Genomic DNA, 22,336 nt, shown 5'->3' on the forward strand with positions numbered 1-22,336 from the left:
ACGGCTCCCCACCTGCAGGGAAGTCATTTCACAAGGGGTGAAGCATGTCTGCAGGTGTCTATCTTTCTCTCCCCCTCTCTGTCTTCCCTTCCTCTCTCCATTTCTCTCTGTCCTATCCAACAACAATGACATTAATAACCACAATAACTGCAACAATAAAACAAGGGCAACAAAAGGGAATAAATAAATAAATATTTTAAAAATTCAAAAAAGAAAAGTCACAATCCTGGGTTCCTAGAGTATTGTTTGTCACCTCACTGTGTTTTAAATAGATCACACTGGTGGGGGAATAAACTGGCCCAGCCTTGTTGCCTAAGACAAGTCATACTAAGCCTCAATATCCTCATTGTAAAGTGGAGCTAATCACCAGTCTGTCAGCTTTTCCTGTTTCCACTCAACTGACACTGCTTACACAGCCTTCTGCGGCTACTCATTTGAAGAGGCGTTACCAAGAGGAGCGAACAAGAAAGAGAGCAGGCTGCACAGTTGTGCCTGTGCTTTGCAAAGTGTGTTTCTAGGGCCAGGCGACAGTGCATCCAGTAAGGAGATGCCTTCCTGAGCCTGAGGCACTAAGTCTGTACTCCTGCACCACACAGGAGCACCGCAGAGGGCAGGCACCAACAGCCCTTGGCAAATGAAGCAGTACTGTGGTATCTCCCCCGCCCCCATCTCTTCCTTTCTCCTCTCTCAGACAGATTGAGGGCAAAGAAGGGACATGGTGCTAAAAAGAGGTCAACTGTGACCCTGTAACCAGTCCATATCCACAACCACCCCCAAGTTAGCCAATTACTTAATGCCCAAGAGAGGGAGAGAAAAAATGGAACCAGATTGACCGTTGCCACTTCAAAAACATATGCATATTTCCTTGCAGAGTATCTTAGCATTCTAACAACAAAAAGGCCAGCAACACCCTGTACAACCCCCCTTGATGAAGGTCTATTCTCAGAGTCCCTGTTAGATTTCCACTGCTTTAATTTTAAATGTGAATAGATAACTTAAAAATAACCTGAAAGAAATGACCAAGATAAACCACCCGATAAAAGGGCCACAAAGAAAACTGCTAGAGGAACAAAACAGAAACCAAAAGATATTGGTACTGTCCCCAGAGATACTCAAGGAGACAGGACATCTTTTAATAAGAATAGGTCACTGGTGACAGAGTTGGAGTGGGGTCCAGAGTCCATGAGAAGAGCTGGAAGATCAAGTCCAGGGATTTTTCCCTGCAAGAAGTAAGGAAGTAATGGGGAAAGAGACAGAAATTGTGAGGTTAAAAGATATGAGTGCTTCATGTGTGGGATTTAGAGAACTGATACACATGAACTTTCAAAAGAAAGGAGGGAGGAGGAGGAAGCAGCTGCAGCAGCAGCAACAAACTATTTCCAAGACTTTGTGAGACCTCTGGTGGTGATGTTCGGGAGATGGGAGGGTGGGGACACAGAAATGTAGTGGTGGGTGTGGTGTGGAACTATACCTGTAATCTTACAATCCTGTAACCTACTATGAATCATAAATAAAAAATGAAAAAAGAAAAGATATGTGTTCTGGAAGAACAAAGCAGAGGTTCCATTTATAACTCCCAGATGTGCCAGATAGAAGAAGCAGTGAAAATAGAAAGGAGGGAATGTCAAAGAATCCAAGGGAGTGTTCAAGTCTGAGCATGAGCCAGAGAAAGCAGTCTCCAGGGGTGTGTGTCCTGAGAGAGCAGAGCATTTCAGAACCCTAAGGAAGATTCCTGAGAGAAGCAGCAGTCAATTGCACAGTCTCCAGGGGTGTGTGTCCTGAGAGAGCAGAGCATTTCAGAACCCTAAGGAAGATTCCTGAGAGAAGCAGCAGTCAATTGCACAGTCTCCAGGGGTGTGTGTCCTGAGAGAGCAGAGCATTTCAGAACCCTAAGGAAGATTCCTGAGAGAAGCAGCAGTCAATTGCACAGTCTCCAGGGGTGTGTGTCCTGAGAGAGCAGAGCATTTCAGAACCCTAAGGAAGATTCCTGAGAGAAGCAGCAGTCAATTGCACAGTCTCCAGGGGTGTGTGTCCTGAGAGAGCAGAGCATTTCAGAACCCTAAGGAAGATTCCTGAGAGAAGCAGCAGTCAATTGCATCATGTTTACATAGCCCTGGAAGCTAGAGGACATTGGGGAAGGTGGTTCCATCTAGAACATAAAGCCACCAAACCAACCATCAAGTCGAAGGCAAGAGTCACATTACTTACATATGGAAGGATTCAAAATCTTACCTCCCTCCCACCACTCTGGGGACTTTACTTGAAGATAGTGGGAGAAAAGAAAATCAAGAAAAAAGAACCGTCACCACTCCAAACAGGGACAAATTCAATCACAGGAGGCAGAGAAGGAAGATCCCAGGACAACAGCAAGTGGCACCAGAACAAGGTGAAGGAAAACCCTGCGTGGAGGAGACAGGAATGCCAGGACCACAACTTTTTCACCTTGAAATTTTAGAAAATCTGGCTATAGAAAACCCCCACCCCCAAATAATAAAACACAATGTATACACGACCAGCCTTTACATTTAAAAAATAAACAACTGGGTTGTTGTCCTGACTTTTGGCTCCAGCCCCTGGCTTCAATCATCTTTGAGTTTATAGTCATTTATTTATTTTTAATATTTTATTTATTTACTTTGGACAGAGAGAGAAATTGTGAGTGAAGGGGAAGATTAGAAAGGGAAAGAGAAAGAGAGGGAAAGAGAAAGAAAAGAGAGGCCCCTACAGCCCAACTTCACCAAGCTTCCCCCTGCAGGTGGTGGCTAGGGTCTTGAACCCAGGTCCTTGTGCACTGTACTAAGTGCACTCTATCAGGTGTGCCACCACTTGGCCCTGTGAGTTTATTTTTTAAATGTAAAGAGCTGTAGAAAACATGAACTGGAGGGCCAGGTGGTGGCACACCGGGTTAAACTCACATAGTGCAAAGTGTAAGGACCCACAGAAAGATCCTGATTCAAGCCCCCAGTTCCCCACCTGTAGGAGATCACTTCACAAGTGGTGAAGGAGGTCTGCAGGTGAAAGAGGTCTGCAGGTGTCTATCTTTCTTCCTCTCCCCTCTCAATTCTCTCATTCTATCCAATAAAAACGGGGGGGGTGAGAGAGTTTTTATTTTAACAAAAGGAAATATGAACTGCCACTTTTTATTCTTATGAAAAATGCTGTACAAAAATCTTATTTAAATGAAGTCAGGAAGCTAGAAGAGAGTATCCAAATAAATGTATGTAAATTAAGAGATGAAAGAAAGGGAAGGAGGGAGGGACCTATCAAAGGCAGTATGGAATTGTCATTGAACTGCGCTTAGTCTCTCAACGAGAGGTGTCATTGTCCAGTCTGACTTTGCTGTTGCTTTTGAGCTTCTGAACAAATAATTGATACTTCTTTTTTCTTGAGGTCTATATTATCATAAGCTTTATTTTTGTCTTCTGCTAAAGAATGTTTTCTTTATTTTTTTCTTTTTTAACATTTTGTTTATTTATTTATTTATTTATTTGGCAGAGACAGAGAGAGAAATAGCGGAGGGAAGAGAGAGACAGAAATGGGCAATAGCTTGCTTGGATAGTATGCTGCTTTGTCATGTGTAAGACACAGGTTCAAGTCCCAAGACCCCACTACATTGAAGGAAGCTTCAGTGCTGTGGTCTTTATCCCTCTTTCCCTCCCTCTCCCCTCCCCCCTGAACTCTCTCTCTCTCTCTCCCTCTCGTCCTCCCTCCCTCCCTCACTCCCTCTTTCCTGATGTCTAAAGAATAAACAATAAAGTAACAGAGATGTTCTAACATGACTGCACTTAGAAGGACAATCTTTTTCTCATGTCTTGGCAACAAGACGTTTTCAGAACAAATCATCAGAAAGCAATTCCTCAAGCACCTGACACTGTGAGTGAAGGCGGCATTCTCCATGTGGGTTTTTTCCAGCTGGCTGGTTTTTTATGAGTGATTTGAGCAATTTCAGATCAGCATCATTCCCAGATGAATCACACGCCTCTCTGTTTCCTCCCGACAGAGTGCCAGCTGACACTCGTGGGCCTGAGGGGCTTCCAGGCACATCCGTTCAGCCCCCCAGGCACACAGATGGGGACTTTCAGGGTCTCCATAAGCACTGCTCACAGCTCGGGTTGGAGCACTGAGAAACCCCAAGGCCCACTGGCCCCAAGTGGTGTCAGAACCTCTCAGATCAGAGGGTGACCTCTGGGCTGACTGCAGCCCTGGGGGCCCCAAATCCTTCAATCTGAGAACTCAGGGATGGGTGTAGTACTGGGCTGTCTGCTCCCTGACACCCTACTGGGCTCGTATGATGGATGATGTGTCTTCTTTTCCTCTCAGACCCCCAGTGTCACCCAGTACCTAGACTCCCAGAGGACCACAGGGAGAACACCTGGAACACTGAAAATACAAAGGTCACAGCTGGGTTGGCCACACAGCTCAGAGCAGGCCTCGAGAGAGGGTGCCCACAGGCACAGATGGAGATAGGAGGCAGACCTGGAGCTGGACAAATGCCACCAAATAAGGTCATGACAAAAGACACTGCAGATGCAGAGCGGAGGGAAATTTGAGGTCAATCATCACACACTCGAGAGTTAAAATGAGATAAAAAGCTCTAGGCCATCTCTAACTCGGCCTCTAGGAGAAGAGTGTGATCAGAACTACTAAGGGCTGAACTGTATCTCCCTCAAAATTCATTATGTTCAAGTTCTAACCTCTAATAACTCAGAAAGTGACTGTATTTTGAAATAAGGTTCTTAGAGGTAAAGGATTGGCAAATAGCTCACTTGGATAGTGCATTGCCTTGTCATGTGTGCCACCCAGGTTTGAGCCTGGTCCCCACTGCACTAAAGGAGCTGTGGTGCTGTGGTCTCTTTCTCTTTACTTCCCTGCCTTCTCTGTTTCTATCAGAAAAGAAGAAACAAAAAGAAAACAATAACAAAAGTAAGAACAGTGCTGCATGTCTCTCCTTTCTGTTTCTCTCTCTCCCTCTTTGTCTCACCCTCTAGCCAAAGGGGAAAAAAATAATGGCTGCTGGGAGTGTTAGAGTGGCTATGCAGGTAAAGAGCCCCTGGTAAAGAGCAAAAAAATAAATAAGTAAATGATATGGAGACACAGATAAGGAGACCATGTAGCAAAAGAGAAAGAAGGCATCCTCTGCAAGCCGGGGAGAGTTGCCTCAGGGAAACCAGTTTGTCACCTTGGCACCTTCCTACTCTAGAGTTGTTCAAAACTAAATGTTGTGTTTCACCCCCACCCCTAAGTTTGGAGCACTTTGCTGTGAGGACTCCAGTACACAAACACAGGGAACCAATCCGGAATCAAGAAGCTATACGGAAAGCAGTGGATGCTGCCCAGAGGATGACAAGTCACAGAGTCTCTCAGCTCATCTTGTCCAGACTGTGAAGCAGCCATGACAACCTCTCTGCTTCTTATAATTTGGCACATTATTCATTTCACCAGAGGGCTTAGCTCATATGCAGAACGTAGATAGCCACAGCAAATAGACTTTCTAAAATACCCATAACCAAACTGTCTCTCAGATTCTGTGAGAACTTTGGTTCTGGGGAGGAGGAAGTAGGAGGGGCACAAGATAATGGTGGAGGGTTTGGTGACTTCCACACACCACATTAGGTGTGAAACTATGCCCCTGAAACCTTATCCTTTGGGAAAAAATATGAAATCACTAATAAATGGTTTTTGTTTTGTTTTGTTTTTTAAAGAAACAAAACAAAAATTAATTTATTGCCCCTTAAAAGTATAAGTGGCGCTCTCAGTGAGAGCTCTGACTTTGCACAGCAAATCCTCTAAGAGCCAAAGAGCTTTGGATTAAGGGAAAAGACAATAGCTCTTTGCTTGTGAGCTTACGGTTTGGGCTCCTGGCTCAGGTCTGGGCAGCCATTTCTGTCACTAATCACACCATGACAACATGATGACAACATGATGCCACCCCCTGCTCATTTAAAGCCTTTCCTACAGACTCCCACTGTACCAGAGCAAAGATAAATTCTAAATCTGTGCAAGGCTCCACAAGGTGCAGGCCTCCCGGCTCACCAGCAACATGGCGCCAGGTCCCCATCCCATGCTGACACTCAAGCTGCCCTGAGTAGTCACAGCCTGGGACACAGAGGACTCCCTCTGGCACAGGACCTTGGCCCACACTGTTCTCTGGCGCTGGACACCTCCTGGTACAGTCACAGTGTGGACTCAGCCCAAGGCCTGGGAGAACTGATGAGACTATGTGCTTCCTCTTGTGTTCAGGGAGCATCTGGCCTTGGCCTTAGAGCTTTCCAGCAGCTACTGAACTTCTGAGTCTGAAGCACAGCCCAGAAATGCAGTGACTGCTGCGTCCACAAAGGAAGGACAAGGCAGAGCCTGTGCTGGGTGCTGCTGTGGGTGTGGATGCGGATGATGGACTGCCTGCTCTCAAAAGTGTCATATTTACATAGTCAGCGCTGCCAAGTTGGCATAGTGTCTCCACTGGAAGGAAAGGCTCAGAGAGGCCAAGTGATCTGACAAAGACACAGAGCTGGTGACACCCAGAGTCACCTCTGGATCCTGGGTTGGCCTGATGCCAAGACCGGGAAATCACACAGACGTCTAAAGGAGCAGCGGCTTCTGCCCAGGGTGAGGGCACTGGGGACAGGGTCAAGGGGCCATGTCAGGCACCCACAAATCCACTGTCTGGCTGGGTTAGCCTTCAGATCTACCTGCTTCCAAATAATATGCACCCTGTCACGGTGAACACCACACAGATTCCTTCAGATGGGTCTGCTGAGCTGGTGGTCCGGAAGGAAGCCAGGGAAGGCTCACCCATGAGAGACCTCAGTTTCCTCCTGCGATGGTAAGAGAGTATGATATGTTTCTGGACTGGAAGATGGTGGGAGGGATGGGAGAGGGGACACAATGCACCTGACATTTGTGTGAAAGAAATACAGGAGATGTGGAGATGCCTGCATAAACTTTGGGGGGATGCAGAAAGGCATGTGAGCCACCTCTGAGAAGGAAGGTGGGGGAGTAAGAGTGGGCCACCTCTGAGGAGGAGAGTCGGGGGGGGTCAGAGTGGGTCACCTCTGAGGAGGAAGGTGGGGGTGTCAGAGTGGGCCACCTCTGAGGAGGAAGGTGGGGGGGTCAGAGTGGGCCACCTCTGAGGAGGAAGGTGGGGGGGTCAGAGTGGGCCACCTCTGAGGAGGAAGGTGGGGGGGTCAGAGTGGGCCACCTCTGAGGAGGAAGGTGGGGGGTCAGAGTGGGCCACCTCTGAGGAGGAGAGTCGGGGGGGTCAGAGTGGGCCACCTCTGAGGAGGAAGGTGGGGGAGTCAGAGTGGGCCACCTCTGAGGAGGAAGGTGGGGGGGGTCAGAGTGGGCCACCTCTGAGGAGGAAGTGGGGGGTCAGAGTGGGCCACCTCTGAGGAGGAGAGTTGGGGGTGGGTCAGAGTGGGCCACCTCTGAGGAGGAAGTGGGGGGTCAGAGTGGGCCACCTCTGAGGAGGAGAGTTGGGGGTGGGTCAGAGTGGGCCACCTCTGAGGAGGAAGTGGGGGGGTCAGAGTGGGCCACCTCTGAGGAGGAAGGTGGGGGAGTCAGAGTGGGCCACCTCTGAGGAGGAAGGTGGGGGTGTCAGAGTGGGCCACCTCTGAGGAGGAAGGTGGGGGAGTCAGAGTGGGCCACCTCTGAGGAGGAAGGTGGGGGGGTCAGAGTGGGCCACCTCTGAGGAGGAAGTGGGGGGTCAGAGTGGGCCACCTCTGAGGAGGAAGGTAGGGGGGTCAGAGTGGGCCACCTCTGAGGAGGAAGTGTGGGGGTCAGAGTGGGCCACCTCTGAGGAGGAAGGTGGGGGAGTCAGAGTGGGCTGAGTGGGAACTGAGGATTCATAGTGCAGGCACTGAACCCCAGCCATAAACCTAGTGGTGAAAAAAAAAGAAAGAAAGAAAGAAAAGAAAAGAAAAACAATCAGGGCAGGCAGTGGTGCACCCAGTTAAGCACACATAGTACTGAGCACAAGACCTGCTCAAGGATATGGGTTCGAGCCCCTTTACCCCACCCGCAGGGGGAAGCTTCACAAGTGGTGAAGCAGATCTGCAAGTGTCTCTCTTTCTCTCCCTTTCTTTCTCCCCCTCCTCTCTCAATTTCTTTCTGTTATAGCAAATAAAAATGGGAAAAAATGCCTCCAAGGAGCAGTGGATTTATAGGGGCAACACTGAGCCCCAGTGATAACCCTGGAGGCAGAAAAAAAAAGCCACATGTAGACCTATTTCAAGAGAGAGAGGGCAACTGGAATGGGCGTATTGCACCAAAGTAAAAGACTCTCGGGTGGGTGGGTGGGTGGGTGGGGGGAGAATACAGGTCCAAGAAGAATGACACAGGACCTAGTGGGGGTTGTATTGTTATATGGTAAACTGGGGAATGTTATGCATGTACAAACTATTGTATTTACTGTTGAATGTAAAACACTAATTACCCAATAAAGAAATTAAAAAGAGGGAGGGAGAAAGGAGAAGAGAAAGGGGGAGAAAGAAGAGAGAGGGAGAGGAGGAGAGGGGAGGGGGAGATAGGGGAAAAGAGAAAGAGGAGAGAATAAAGGAAGAGGGGGAGAAGAGGAAGGGGGAGGAGGAGGGGGAAGGGGTAGGGAGGAGAGGGAGACATCTGTAGCCCTGCTCCCTGCAGCAGGTGGGGACTGGGAGTTTGGACCAGGCCCTTGAGCGTGGTAGTGTGTTTGTGTGGTAGTGTGTTAGTGTTTGTGTGTATGTGTGTTATGTGTGTGGGGGGGGTGTGAGAGAGAGAGAGAGAGAGAGATTGAGAGGGGAAGGGCAGATAGGGAGAGAGACAAAGAGACACCTGCAGCCCTGCTCACCATCATGAAGCTCTATGGCCCTCCTGAAGGTGGGGAGCCGCGTTTGAACCTCCTGACACATGGTGTGCTCACTAGCTGTGCCACCACCCAGCCCCCTCTACTTCTGCCCCACACACACCCCCCCCACTCACATGGACAGCACCTTCACTTCCAGGATTTCGTGCCTCAGCTCCAGGCATCTTGTGGAGTTATATTCCAAAGGGCCTTCATAAAACTCAAAGTACCTGGGGAATAACAGGAGCAGAGGTTACTACCCTGAGAAGCTCCCAAATTTGGGGGCCTGCAGCGTTCTTGTTGAGGGGAATTAATTCTGGCAAAATAGAGCAAACCAGTCCTCCCCCAAGCAGGTGACTTTGTGGGGGAGGGGCTCCCAGGTGACTGCCTCTGGCATGATTCCTGCACCCCACTGCTTTGCGGTATAACTATTTCTAACAGGGGAGTCTGTTCCCACAAATCAGGACAGCAGAAGCACGTGTGACTGCTAGAAGGTGGCTGCAAAGCAGAGCGGAAGGAGGAGGAGGCCCAGTGCACATCCCAGCTCACTCGCTCTCTTTCTATCATGAAGAAGGACTAGAGACCATCTCAGTGGTATTACAAGGTCCTACATGCAAGATAACCCAGGTTTGGGGGGGGGGGGAGTATAGGCAGTGAGAAAGAGAGATGAGGGGTTGAGAGAAAGGCAAAGCACTGCTCTATCACTAATAAAACTCCCCTATAGGTGGGGACCAGTCTCCCCCAGCTGGTGACTTGTTGGGAGGCTCCCAGGAAACCCTTGGTTCAATTCCTACACCCCAGTGCCCTGCTGTGTCATCACTGAACCCAGGCTTAACCCAGGCCCTTGAGCATGGTAACATCTGTGTTCTACTATCACCATCCAACCCTCTTTATTGATAAAGAGGATAAAAGATAGACATTTGGGGAGTCGGGCGTAGCTCAGCGGGTTAAGCGCAGGTGGCGCAAAGCACAAAGATCGGCATAAGGATCCCGGTTCGAGCCCCCGGTTCCCCTCCTGCAGGGGAGTCGCTTCACAGGTGGTGAAGCAGGTCTACAGGTGTCTATCTTTCTTTCCCCCTCTCTGTCTTCCCCTCCTCTCTCCATTTCTCTCTGTCCTATCCAACAACAATGACAGCAATAACAACAACGATAAACAACAAGGGCAACAAAAGGGAAAATAAATAAATAAATGTAAAAAATTATTAAAAAAAAGATTTATAAAAAAAAAAGATAGACATTTGGTGGAGTCAAGTGATAGTGCAACAGGTTAAGTGCAGGTGGCGCAAAGCACAAGGACCGGCGTAAGGATCCCAGTTCCAGCCCCCGACTCCCCACTTGCAGGGGAGTCGCTTTACAAGCGGTGAAGGAGGTCTGTGGGTATCTACCTTTCTCTCCCCCTCTTTGTCTTCCCCTCCTCGCTCCATTTCTCACTGTCCTATCCAACAATGACAACATCAATAACAACAACAATAATAACTACAACAACAACAATGAAAATCAACAAGGGCAATAAAAGGGAAAATAGATAAATAAATAAGTAAATAAAAAGACACTTGGAAGTAGTAACTGGTGTAGGTGTGACTTAGAAAGGAAGAGAAGGCAGGACCATAGGAAAATAGACATAAATATAGAGAAATAGATAGACAGACAGTTACAGAAATAATAGTCAACCCATGTCTGTGACCTTGCGAGAATCACTGCAGTTTCCAACAGAGGGAATGGGGACACAGAACTCTGGTGGTGGGAACACTATGGAATTGTACCCCTGATAACTTACAAACCTGTTATTTTATAAACCAACATTAAATCACTAATAAAAATAATTTAAAATTTTATTGCTAGTATTACTTTTTAATTTTAATGCAATTTAATATTAGTCTAATTTAAAATATAATAGTTAAGAAAACAAATACAACCTTTTTTTTAGCATTTTATACAACAATTTGCTCCTCTTTACAAAATAAATGGGTTCCTTGTACTCATGTCATAAAAGAATCTGAGCAAAATTAGTAAGAACTTAGCATTCATGGATCACCCTAAGATATACACTTAGTTGGGCTTTTTTTTGTTTGTTTTTGTTTTTTACCAGAGCACTGAACAGCTTTGGCTTCTGGTGGTGTTGGGGGTGAACCTGGGATTTCAGAGGCTCAAGTATGAAAGTCTTTTTGTGAGACCATTATGTTATCTCCCCCACCCTTACAGTTACTTTTTGCTCCTGTGTTCCTTGTTTTAGAACTCCCTTCTCTAGCTTCCTCACTTGGCAAACTCAGACTGACCCTTCAGTACCCAACTCAAATACCCCCACTTCTTGTCTGGCCTCTGGGGACCCCTCTGCATATTGTCACTTGGTGAGAAGTAAATAGCACTGTATTATAATAGTCTGCTTATATATCTTTTCCTTCTAAGTATGTCCAATACATGGACTTCATAGTGCTCATACTTTCTGCTCTACCGAGCTCAGGAAGCTTAACAAAATAAATTAAATAATAAATTAAATAAAAATAAGTAACCAAACTACATTTCCCAGACTCCTTTGCATCTAGGGTCCTGGGTAGTTTCAGTGGAACTAGTTGGAAGCCCGAGGCTGATTCAAAGCTGCATTCTAGGAGAGAAACTTTAAATAAGGATCCAGGCATTGCTCAGCTGGTGCAGAATATGACGGAAGTGGCACAGCTTTTGAGAACCTCAGTAGTTATGGCACCTTTGTGACTCTATCAGAGCCAATGACCTCATTTTGCAGAGCCATTGGAGGAGGCATTCTTGGAAGCTCAGCTGGGGCCTGTCTTCATCTCGCCACTGGTTCTGAGCTAGCCAGACTCTTAGTAAATCCCTTTCTGCTTTCACTAAATGGATTCTGTTATCTACAGCTAAAAACACGGGGTCACAAAAAAGTGCATGACTCTGGCTCTGGTTGACATCATTTTCCAACCACACAACAGCAAGTGAGGTCTAGTGTCTTATCGCAAAGATCATCTGCAACCAGAGCTCTTGGCACTGAGTCCTCTGGAATCCTCTGGGTCCTCTGAAGCCTCGGCTCAAGATGCTGCAAAGGAAGGCACCAGGCTACTATAAGCCAGTTGGGTGGCTTGAAGCAAAAAGCTCCCCCTCCCCAGGCTTTCTCTTCCCCGCTTTAGAGCAATCTGTTTGGACTATTGCAAATTGTGCTGCTATGAACATAGGTGTGCATAGATCTCTTCACATGAGTGAGTTTGTCTCCTTGGATATGTCCTCAGGAGTACACAACAGAATACTGCTCAGAGTTAAGAATAATGAAGTCATCTCCTTTGCCTCATCTTGGGGGAAACTTGAAGGAATCATGTTAAGTGAGATCAGCCAACAAGAGAAAGATAAATACCAGATGATCTCACTCACAGGGGGAACTTAAGAAACAAGGACAGAAAGGGAAAACACAAGGTGAAACTTGGACGGAGCTTGGTGTACCTATTGCACCAAAGCTCTGGGGAATAGGGGAAGGCAGGGTGAGAGGGCTTTGGGGTCCTGGTGCAGAATGGTGGAGAAGGACCCAAGCTGGGGTGAGACTGTTTTGCAGACACCTATCAAGGGAAGATGAGAAACTGTACCCATGTGTCAATTACTGGACTGTACGTACTATAAACCACTAACACCCCAAGAAAATGATTTTCTAAAAAAACATTGTTTGAATTAGGTGATGGCTAAAGGCCCACTCAGCACTAAAATATGACTCCAAGTTTCCCTCAGAGGTTCACCTTCACTAACCATGAGAGAATGACAGTATGAATTAATATCCAGGGAAAGACATTCTCTCAAACAGGAGACAGAAGCTCTCAAAGTAAGTTAAAGCCAAGCATCACCCAGGTCTCAGCTCTCACTGCACAGGAGAGAAGTGTCAGTGCTGTGGTGCCTCCCCTTTCTCACTCTGTCTCTCTCTCTCTCTCTCTCTCTCTCTCTTTTTTAATATTTATTTATTTATTTTCCCTTTTGTTGCCCTTGTTGTTTTATTGTTGTTGTTATTGATGTTGTCATTGTTAGATAGGGCAGAGAGAAATGGAGAGAGATGGGGAAGACAGAGAGGGGGAGAGAAAGACACCTGCAGACCTACCTCACCGCTTGTGAAGTGACTCCCCTACAGGTGGGGAGCCGGGGCTCGAACCAGGATCCTTACTCTGGTCCTTGTACTTTTAGCCACATGCACTTAACCCGCTGTGCTACCGCCTGACTCCCCTCTGTCCCTCTTCTTATCTAAGGAAGCTGGTGCAGAGCATCGAAGACTAGCCAAGTGTCAAAACAGAGAGACAGACAGACAAACACCCTAACAGCACCTCCCCATTGGCTAGTCAGGTCTGCCGTTTTCTAAGCCTTAGTGTCATCTGCAAATCTGTGGAATCTGGGAGTCGAATGGTAGCATAGCGGGTTAAGAGCAGATGGTGCAAAGTGCAATGACCAGCATAAGGATCCTGGTTCAAGCCCCCGGCTCCCCACTTGCAGGGGAGTCACTTCACAGGGTTGAAGCAGGTCTGTAGGTGTCTATCTTTCTCTCCCCCTCTCTGTCTTCCCCTCCTCTCTCCATTTCTCTCTGTCCTATCCAACAATGACAACAATAACAACAACAATAATAACTACAACAAGAGCAACAAAAGGGAATGAATAAACACATATTTGAAAAAAAAAACTGTGAAATCAGCATCAAAATGCAGATAATGAGGGACTGGGTAGCAGCTCACCCAGTAGAATACGCATGTTACTGTGTGCAAGGAGCTGGGTTCAAGTCCCCTCCCCCTGTGTGGGGAAGCTTAACGAGCAGTGGAACAGGACTGCTGGTGTCACTCTTTCACATGTGCATTCTCTCTCTGTACTTTTTTTCCATCTCTTACCCTCTATCAATAATAGCAATAATACAAATACTAATAGTAGTAATAGTGATAAGCCACCAGGAATGGTGTGGTCGTGTAGCCACCAAACCCCAACAAGGTGATGCATGTCCGACAGGCAGAGGTAGATGTCAATGAAAACTCCAGGGAAAGCGCTGGCACAGTGCCCGGCAAACAGAAAGTGCCTGTGAAACATTTATGCCCTTTGCCCTCTTTCTCCTGCCATCAAAGTTCAGGAACTGGCAGCGGCTGCCCAGGGAGTTAGATCTTTGCTCAGAGTCCCTCCACTGGCTGGTGGCAGACCTGAGTCAGGGAGGAATCGATGGGGAAGAGATTTCTTCACTCTCCAGACTGGTTGGCATGTGCCTTCTGCTGCTCCTAGTAAACCCCTGCCCTGCCACCCTGTGGACAGATCCCATGCTGAGTTCTGCCTGGATGGGGCAGGGATGGGGAGCCTTGATCACCCATCTCCACTGCAGACTCTTGGTACCTGTGTTTCTGCTGCTTTGGTATCTGAGGCCTTGGTGTCCCCATGTTGGTCAGCTAATCCCTTCACACAGTGCAGGACTCTATGCTCCCATGCAAACCAGCCAATTCACAGTTCATACTCTACCCCCAGCACAGGACTCAATGCTCCCATGCAACTCAAAGTTCATACCGCAACCACAGTCCCTCCCACACTCCAGACCCCTGTCTCCCTGCCCAAGTCACCCCAAGGCAGAGTACCAGGCAACTAGAGGCAGCTCCCATGCTCCCGAGCCCCACTCCCGACATATTCATACTAGCTGACCCTGGAACACCCTACCTGCCCACCTGTCTCTCAGTGTCCTCCTGGGACAATGGCTCATTCATACCCCTGTAGCTCCCAATGACCTGGCCCTGCCCACTGTCCTATATAACCAGCTGTGTCCCTTCTACTTCCAGAGAATCTCTGAGTATAAGAACCTCTCTTTTGGGGTTAGCAGGATAGCTCACCTGGATGGTGTACCTGCTTTGCCCTGTGTGTGGCCCAGGTGCAAGCCTGGTCCCCAGCACACTGGAGGAAGTTATGGTGCTGGGGTATCTCTCTTGCTATCTGAGAAGTTGGCCTAGAGCAGTGAAGTCCTGGCACTGACAAAAACAAACAAACAAAAACCTCTTCCTCACTCATGACAAGCCTGAGTCTCCATGTGTGATGATAACACTTCCTGTGGTGCCTTGACCCAGTCAGCAAAGTTCCCCAGGCCTGGATCTAAAGGCTCAACTACCCCTCTGAAAACAGCTGAAGGGGCTGGGTGGTGGCGAACCCTGGTAAGTGCACATGCTGCCACACACAGAGACCCAGGTTCACATGGTGGAGCAGGTCTGCAGGTGTCTCTGTCTCTCTCCCTCTCTATCAACCCCTCGTCTCTCAATTCCTATCTGTCCTATCCAACGGAAGGGAGAAAAAAAAAAGCAGCTGATAATCCTTGCCTCCTAGTTCCTGCTACCTGGTTTCATTTTGGTTGGGGAGGAAGTAGGGCAATACAGCTCCATCTCAGTCTACAAACATGGTAGACTTGAGGACACAAGATGGTGTGAAGCTGCTCTACTCCTATGTTTGGGTTCCTGTTTATTAAACACTTTGTTCTGCTTTATAGTTTGCTGCCTTTCAGCCATCAAGTTGCAGGTGCTACTATGGTTCTATCCTGACCTCCCTGGAAAAAAAACCTCACCAAATGTGTCCTGGAACCTCACCTCCCCAGAGCCCTGTCCCACTAGGGAGAGACAGAAACAGGCTGGGGATGTGGGTCTACCTGCCAACATCCATGTCCAGTGAAGAAGCAATTACAGAAGCTAGACCTCCCACCTTCTGCACCCATAAATATCTTTGGTCCATATTTCCAGAGGGGTAAAGAATAGGGAAGCTTCCAATGAAGGGGAGGGGACACGGAACTCTGGTGGTGGGAACTGTGTGAAATTGTACCCATTGTCTTACAAACTTGTTACTCGTTATTAAATCACTAATAAACATTTTTAAAAAGCTGATGTGAAGCACTGCCTCATGGGTCACCCCAGAATCTGCTCCTGGCAGGAGCCCCCAGGACAGCATTCAGGAGGCTGCCCCAAAATCCCTGTCTGACTGGATGCAGGTCGTTCTGCAGACACCAAAACAATACTGAAGTGTGTTCATGTAGAAGGGCACAGAAAGATGCTCGCATTGTCATGATGAATAGAAAAGGCCAGATATAAAACTGCTCCACAAAAAGAACTGTGTCTACATGTGGGGATGCGTGGGGATGAACGCTGGATAGGGAAAGGGAAAGAAAAACAGCAGTGGGTTTCTCTGTGCAGTGGGGTTATGAGTGATCTGAAGCAGACTATTTTCTGGGGTTCAGGTGGTGGTGCACACAGTAGAGCACACAAACTGTCATCTGCAAGGTCCTGGGTTCAAACTTCTAGTCCCCACCTGTAGGGGGGGACAGTTCACAAGTGATGAAGCAGTGCTGCAGGTGTCACGCCTTCTCAATCTTTCCCTTTCTCATCCTTCCTCTCTCTTTTTTTTTCTTACCTTCTATAAAGAAAAAGGAGAAGGAGAGGAGACGTAAAAGGGGGAAATGGTCACCAGGAATGGTGCAACTATTCAGGCACCAAGCCCCAGTGATAGAAAAAGAAAATATCTTTCTTCTGTATTATTATTATTATTATTATTCACCAGAGCACTGCACAGCTCTGACTTATGGTGGTGTGGGGGATTCAATCTGGAACTTTGGAGCCTCAGGCATGACAGTCTCTTTGCATAACCATTATGCTATCTCCCCTGCCCATATTCTTTTTTTTTCATTTATTTTATTTCCTTTTGTTGCCCTTGCTGTTTTATTGTTGTAGTTATTATTGATGTCATCGTTGTTGGATTGGACAGAGAGAAATAGAGAGAAAAGGGGAAGACAGAGAGGGGGAGAGAAAGACAGACACCCACAGACCTGCTTCACCGCCTGTGAAGTGACTCCCCTGCAGGTGGGGAGCCGGGGACTGGAACCAGGACCCTTATGCTGGTCCTTGTGCTTTGCGCCACCTGCGCTTAACTTGCTGCACTACCACCCATGTTCGTTTTGTTCTTTTTTTTAATTGCCACCAAGGTTATTGCTGGGCCTTGGTGCCTGCACAAGGAATCCACTACTCTTGGCAGCCATTTTCTTTATTTGATAGGACAGAGAGAAATTCAGAGAGGGAGAGAGATACAAAAGCAGAGAGATAGAGAGATACCTACAGGGGGCCGGGCAGTAGTACAGCGGGTTAGGCACACATGGTACAAAGAGCAAGGACAGGAGTAAGGATCCTGTTTGAGCCCCTGGCTCCTGCAGGGTGGGGTCGCTTCACAGTGGGGAAGCAGGTCTGCAGGTGTCTCTCTTTCTCTTCCCCTCTCTGTCTTCCCCTCCTCTCTTGATTTCTCTCTGTCCTATCCAACAACAACAGCAATGACAACAATAACATTAACAACAACAACAAGGGCAACAAAATGGGAAAAATGGCCTCCACGAGTAGTGGATTCATAGTGCAGGCACCAAGTCCCAGCAATAACCCTGGAGGCAAAAAGAAAAAAGAGAGAGATACCTGCAGTACTTGCTTCACAACTCACGAAGCAGACCTTCTGCAGGCTGATAGTGGGGACTAAAAACCTGGGTCCTTGTGCATGGTAACATAAGTGCTTAACCAGGTGTGCCACCACCCAGCCCCCAAGTATTCTTAGAGTCTCTGTGTAGTGGGTTATGACTCTTTTATTATTAGAGTCACTAAGTCAGCGCTCCCACTCAGTAACTCAGGATTCCCTGGAGGAAGAGTGAGGGAAGCCGGTCCCCAACACTCTTGCCTCCCTCACCTCCAGGTGAGCTGTCCAGGTGAGCTGTCACTGCTCTCCTTTGGGCTCTGGAAAGATGATCTCAATCCAGATCAGAAGGGAGGGGACAGTGGCTTCACATCAGGCACCTCACAGGTATAAATAGCTCAGATGGCCCCATCTCAGATGCCACTTGGCTCCCAGCAGCCGAGTCAGCTGCTGGTGCCAGGCTGTGTCCGCCCTGCCTGCCATCAGAACGCCCTCAGGGACAGTGGGGGCAGGGCCGGGCGAAGAGGAACGCAGAGCTGACCTCCGTGTCCTGAGCCCAGTCCCCTCCTCCCAGTCAGACTCCAGATCTGCAGCGAAATCAGTTTCCCTCTCCTAGAGGGGCCCCTTGCCTAATTCTCCCATCGGGTTTCTTGGGGAACTTGGGGAGCACAGGACTCTGACCCTGGTACCCACTGGCCAGTGGCCCGAGCCGAGGCCACTGCCTTCAGTTTCCATCCACCACACCCTTCTTCCTCCCCAGAGGATGATGATGCTCAGAATGGCCTCTGTGCCATGCCAAACCACAATGATTGGTCTTCACTGGCCCCCAAGAGCAGGGCAGTGACCCCAACTCAGCCATCTGAAGCCTCAGATTCCTGTGAAACTCACAACCAAGGCTCAGACAAGCACTGAGTGTTTTACTTAAGTCCATGCCAAGTTGGAGGTCAGGCAAAATGGAAACTCCTCTTTTCAGACGCATTAGCTTCAAGGCTGGCAAGTGGCAGACCTGGTGAAGGGAGCTTGGAGCTGGATTTCATCCCCATCAACCTCTTGCCTGGGAGTCTGTGCAGAGCTCACCCTGCACTATTGTAGAAGGCACCTGATAGAGTCTCCCTTTGTCCTGCACCTCTTCAGGAGGCAGGAGCAGGTCCGGTCCCCATTCTGTACCCAAGACTCAGGCTACAAAGCAGCAAAGGTCACTCAGCTTGTGAGTCACAGCACGAGACAGGGTCCTCAGGTCTAGGGAAGTCCAAAAGGTCTGTGTTCTTGGAGGTTTGGGTGATTTCTCCCCACTCTCACCATATCTGGTCATCTGAGGGGGACCCCCTTAATGAGCACTCTCCCCACTCCCATCCAGGGCCCCAGTGAGCTCTATGCTATTTCTGGACCTGGAGCTGTCAACTCTAGCGCACCAGACGTCAGAACAAGCGCACAGAAGAACCAGGAAATCACAGCCTGGCAGCTTGAGGGACTGCAGTGTCTTCGCAAACAGTTTGGGGGGTGGGGAAGGAGTAGGAAGGGCTGAGCCCTTAGCAACTGCAGTTCACACGACCCCTTCTCTGGCTGGACTTCAACCTGCCCCCTGAGTCACAGCTGCCTCCTCCATCCACAGGAATACTCAGAGCTGTCCTGAGAACAAAAAGCCTGAGATGGGGACCGGGTAGTGACACACCCAGATGAGACCACACATTATCAAATTCAAGGACCCCGGTTCAAGTCTCCAGTCCCCATCTGCAGTGGTGAAGCAGTGAAGCAGTGAAGCAGTGCTGCAGGCCTCTCAGTTTCTCTTTCCCTCTCCCTCTCCCTTTCCTTCTCTCCCTATCTCTCCTTCCCTCCTCAATTTCTCTCTGTCCTATCAAACAAATAAATAAAAACCAGCCTGAGGGTGTGAGTGCACCTGTATAGCCTTGTGATTGCTCTACTTTGGGAGTGAGGCTCACCTGGCATAGGTGTGGGCTGGCAGGTAGGGACAAACTCTACCGCTGAGCTCTGCTCCTCTGCACCAGGCCCAGCGCTGGAACTTCCCCAGCAAGAGCACAAAGAAGGCTGGACAGAGAGGCCTGCAACACATCCCTGGCAGGATTCTACCTGTTCCCACATGTGTCCAGCGGCACTGGTCCATCTTCCACATGCATCTGGGTCTACAGCTCCTGGAGGCCTTGGCCTCCATCCCCCAGGTCCTCAGGCCAAGAGTTGCATCTTGGTGGCCTTCCACTTCAGCTCTCACCCAGCTTCATAGCCTCCAATGCCTCAGAAGTCCACCTCTTCATCCCAGTGCCAGCCACATGCTTGTCTTCTATTTCTCTCCAGAGGGCATCTCTCTTGAATAGTCTGCTTGCTTTCTTCTATATTCCCTGCTCAGCCTTCAGAGCCCAGGTGAGTCCTTCCCTGGGAGGCCTTCCCTGCCCTCCTTCCCCACAGTACCCGGCACACCTATAGTCTTCAATACCCTGAATTATATGCCACTCCCTTATTGTGCCCCCTTTTTGATATTTTAAATATTTATTTATTTTCCCTTTTGTTGCCCTTGTTTTATTGTTGTTGGTACTGATGTCGTCGTTGTTAGACAGGACAGAGAGACATAGAGAGAGGAGGGGAAGACAGAGAGGGGGAGAGAAAGAGAGACACCTGCAGACGTGCTTCACAGGCAGGTGGGGAGCTGGGGACTCGAACCGGGATCCTTACGCTGGTCCTTGCGCTTTGCGTCACGTGTGCTTAACCCGCTGCGCTACCATCCAACTCCCGTCTCCACCTTTTTTTTTAAATGTCACCAGGATTATCGCTGCAGCTTGGTGCCAGCACTATAAACCCACTGCTCCCTGGGACTATTTTCCTTTTTTTTTCTTTTCTGTTTTTATCTTATAGGACTGAGAGGAGAGGAAGATAGAGATGAAGAGAAAAAGATAGCTGAACCTACTTCATTGCTCATGAAGCTTCCCCCTCTGCAGGTGGGGAGCAGGGGCTTGAACCTGGGTCCTTGTACATGGTAATGTGTGTGGTCAACTGTGTGTGCCCCCCATTGCCTCTCTGTACTTCTCAGTGGGTGACTCTTACCTTCTTTTACTTTTATTGTTTTTACTGATCCACTGCTTTGTACCAGCTAGTGTTTTAAACCAGGCTACAGCGACGCCCCCAGCCAGCCACCATTCTCACCCTCATGGCATTCCCCTGAGCTCCGGAGGAGAGCCGAGAAAGAGGATAACAGCTGCCTGGAGGGCAGAGGGGAAGGATGAAGAGAGGACATGGTCAGAGGACATGGCAGAGCCCCTGCAGACAAGTAAGAAGGGCTGGCAGGTGGTGGTGCAGAGGGGACAGGGGCCAGCCAAGGCCAACTCAGCCTCCTGGGCCACCCAGAACAGCAGAGCACGCAAGCAGGGATACCATGATCCAATGTCACCATGTCCTCTGGTTGCTGTAGGGAGAACAGATGTGCAGAGTGTGCGATAGCAGACTGCACCAAGAGGCAGTGAAGCTGGTGGGAGGAGACAGACCCGGAACCTGGCAGAGCCAGCAGGGGCCAGGATTCAGGAAGCCAAGAAGGGGAGGGGGACATCATGGCAACTCCCAGTCACTGAGGAGGTGAATAGGGTTGGGTGTGACTCAGAGGTTTCTGAACTCTCTCTCTAAATTCCCAGTGAAGGGAGGAGGAAGGCAGGTAGCCAGGGAGACCTGGCTGCAGTCCAGAGCAGAGATCAGAGGTAGAGAGTGCATTCCAGAGGCAGGAGACGAAGGTGAGGTCTCCAGGAGAGAACACAGACATCGGAGAGAAGAGGGCAGGGGTTGGGCCTGCTGTCAGCAGGAGCTAAGGAGGCCACAAAGGAGGCCAAAAAGGGTGGCCTGTGAGTGGGAGGGAGACCCAGAGAGCCCTGTGGTCCGGAGGCCAAGAGCAGAGGGAGCTTCCAGGACGGAGGGAGCAACCCTGCCCGAGAGTGAGCACAAAGACGAGAATGGCTGCACTGGTCTGGCAGTTAGGTCACTGGAACCCTGAGAGCAGATGCCAGGGAACAGGAAGACAGAAGCCCCACTGGGAGGACCAGGCGTAGCAGATGGAGACTGTGACCACAGAAGCCTGAGAGAGGGCAGTGGACTGTCTGTGTACCCCCCAAATTCATTTGCTGAGATCCTGCTCCCCGAGTGTGATGGTATGAGGTAGGATCTTTGGAAGGTATTTAGGGATTAGTGCCCTGATAAACAAGACCCCCAACTGGAACCCCAATACCACATAGAGGTAACATGGGACCAGGGGAAGCTCCAGTACTATGGTCAGTCTGTCTATATGAATGAATGAATGAACGAATGAAAGAATGAATGAATGAATGCCCCAAGAGCTCCCTTTCCATCATCTGAGAACCAGAAAAGGGGCAGAGAAGCAGAGAAGCAGGATCTCAGCAGAACCTGTCCATATCAGCGCTCTTCAAGCCTACAGAACTAGACCTCCGTGAGTTATAAGCCACCCCATCCGTGGTACTCATTCTAGCAGCTTGAACAGCAGAAGGCTCTGAGCACCTCTAGATAAAGGTCCAGGGTGTGGAGAAGAATGTGAAGACTCAGCTGAAGCCAAAAAGAGAGGGAGGCCAGAGAGCTCAGGGAGTGACAGCACTCAAGGTACCCAGGATGCTGATACCCCACCCCACAGACACTCCTCTGTCTGGGGCACATCAGGAGCATGGGAGGCAAGAGCAGCTGCAGCAACCTTATTTTGGTTTTTCTTCCAGAACATTCTGCCAAACTCAGTGCTCCAAATTTTCCCAGTGTGTGGAGCCTGAGAGCACCAGCAATTGCATTCCCTTTATTTTATTTTTAATATTTTATTTATTTTAATGAGAGAGACAGAAAGACACGGGGGGTTTAGGTATTAACATACCTGGCAGACAGCACTTGATAGAATGCTTGGGGTTCAAGCCCCCAGTCCCCACCTGTAAGGGGGGAGCTTCAGGAGTGGTGAAGCAGTGCTACAGTTTTCTCCTTCTCTCTTTCCCTTTCTCTTTGTCTCTGCCTCTCTCCCTTCCCTTCCCTCTCAATTTCTCTTTGTCTCTATCTAAAATAAAGAACCAAATTTAAAAAGAGTTAAATGGATGTGGAAGAACACTAATTAAAAAATAA

At 48.8% G+C, this 22,336-nt stretch overlaps 1 protein-coding gene across 4 annotated transcripts in view; it reads right to left on the reverse strand.

Annotated features, from left to right (window-relative positions):
• ST8SIA5 (ST8 alpha-N-acetyl-neuraminide alpha-2,8-sialyltransferase 5) overlaps positions 1-22,336 on the reverse strand; it is a 72,450-nt gene that overhangs the window by 22,634 nt on the left and 27,480 nt on the right. For 3 of the 4 annotated variants that reach the window (XM_007515940.3, XM_060173827.1, XM_016185106.2), the window contains one exon: positions 8,956-9,048. The exons of the other annotated variant lie outside the window; for it this stretch is intronic. In XM_007515940.3, the coding sequence (XP_007516002.1) occupies positions 8,956-9,048 (93 nt within the window). The remainder of the gene's footprint in view (positions 1-8,955; positions 9,049-22,336) is intronic. 4 annotated transcript variants of the gene reach the window in all.

Source organism: Erinaceus europaeus, chromosome 15 (assembly GCF_950295315.1).
Source record: "Erinaceus europaeus chromosome 15, mEriEur2.1, whole genome shotgun sequence".
Classification (NCBI taxonomy): Eukaryota; Metazoa; Chordata; class Mammalia; order Eulipotyphla; family Erinaceidae; genus Erinaceus; species Erinaceus europaeus.